The sequence below is a fragment of the Penaeus monodon genome, chromosome 23 (genome assembly GCF_015228065.2).
Source record: "Penaeus monodon isolate SGIC_2016 chromosome 23, NSTDA_Pmon_1, whole genome shotgun sequence".
In the NCBI taxonomy this organism is placed as follows: Eukaryota; Metazoa; Arthropoda; class Malacostraca; order Decapoda; family Penaeidae; genus Penaeus; species Penaeus monodon.
The window spans coordinates 7,479,169-7,479,412 of NC_051408.1; the positions used below are offsets into that span (position 1 = coordinate 7,479,169).

The window sequence follows — 244 nt, forward strand, 5'->3', positions numbered from 1 at the left end:
CATACAACACGCCCACTCACTATTTATAAACATACACATCCATCAGAGAACACGAACAGCAAGCGCATCAGAAGAACCGCGTTGATTTAGAGGAGTGAAGAGATTCCACGGGCGAGCTTTTTGAGCAGGAGAAGCAGGAGATAAAGCAGGAACAAGATCACCTCGATGATGGTGATGACAGAAGCGCCAACACACATGCCCAGGTCCCCGCCGAGCTTGCCTGGAAGGAGGGCGAACGGCGTCA

General features: G+C 51.6%; 1 protein-coding gene across 1 annotated transcript in view; it reads right to left on the reverse strand.

The window, feature by feature from the left end:
* Positions 1 to 21: 21 nt before the first annotated feature.
* LOC119588344 overlaps positions 22 to 244 on the reverse strand; it is a 2,588-nt gene continuing 2,365 nt past the window's right edge. The window contains exon 4 of the mRNA XM_037937030.1: positions 22 to 220. Coding sequence (XP_037792958.1) covers positions 87 to 220 — 134 coding nt within the window. The 3' untranslated portion in view covers positions 22 to 86. The remainder of the gene's footprint in view (positions 221 to 244) is intronic.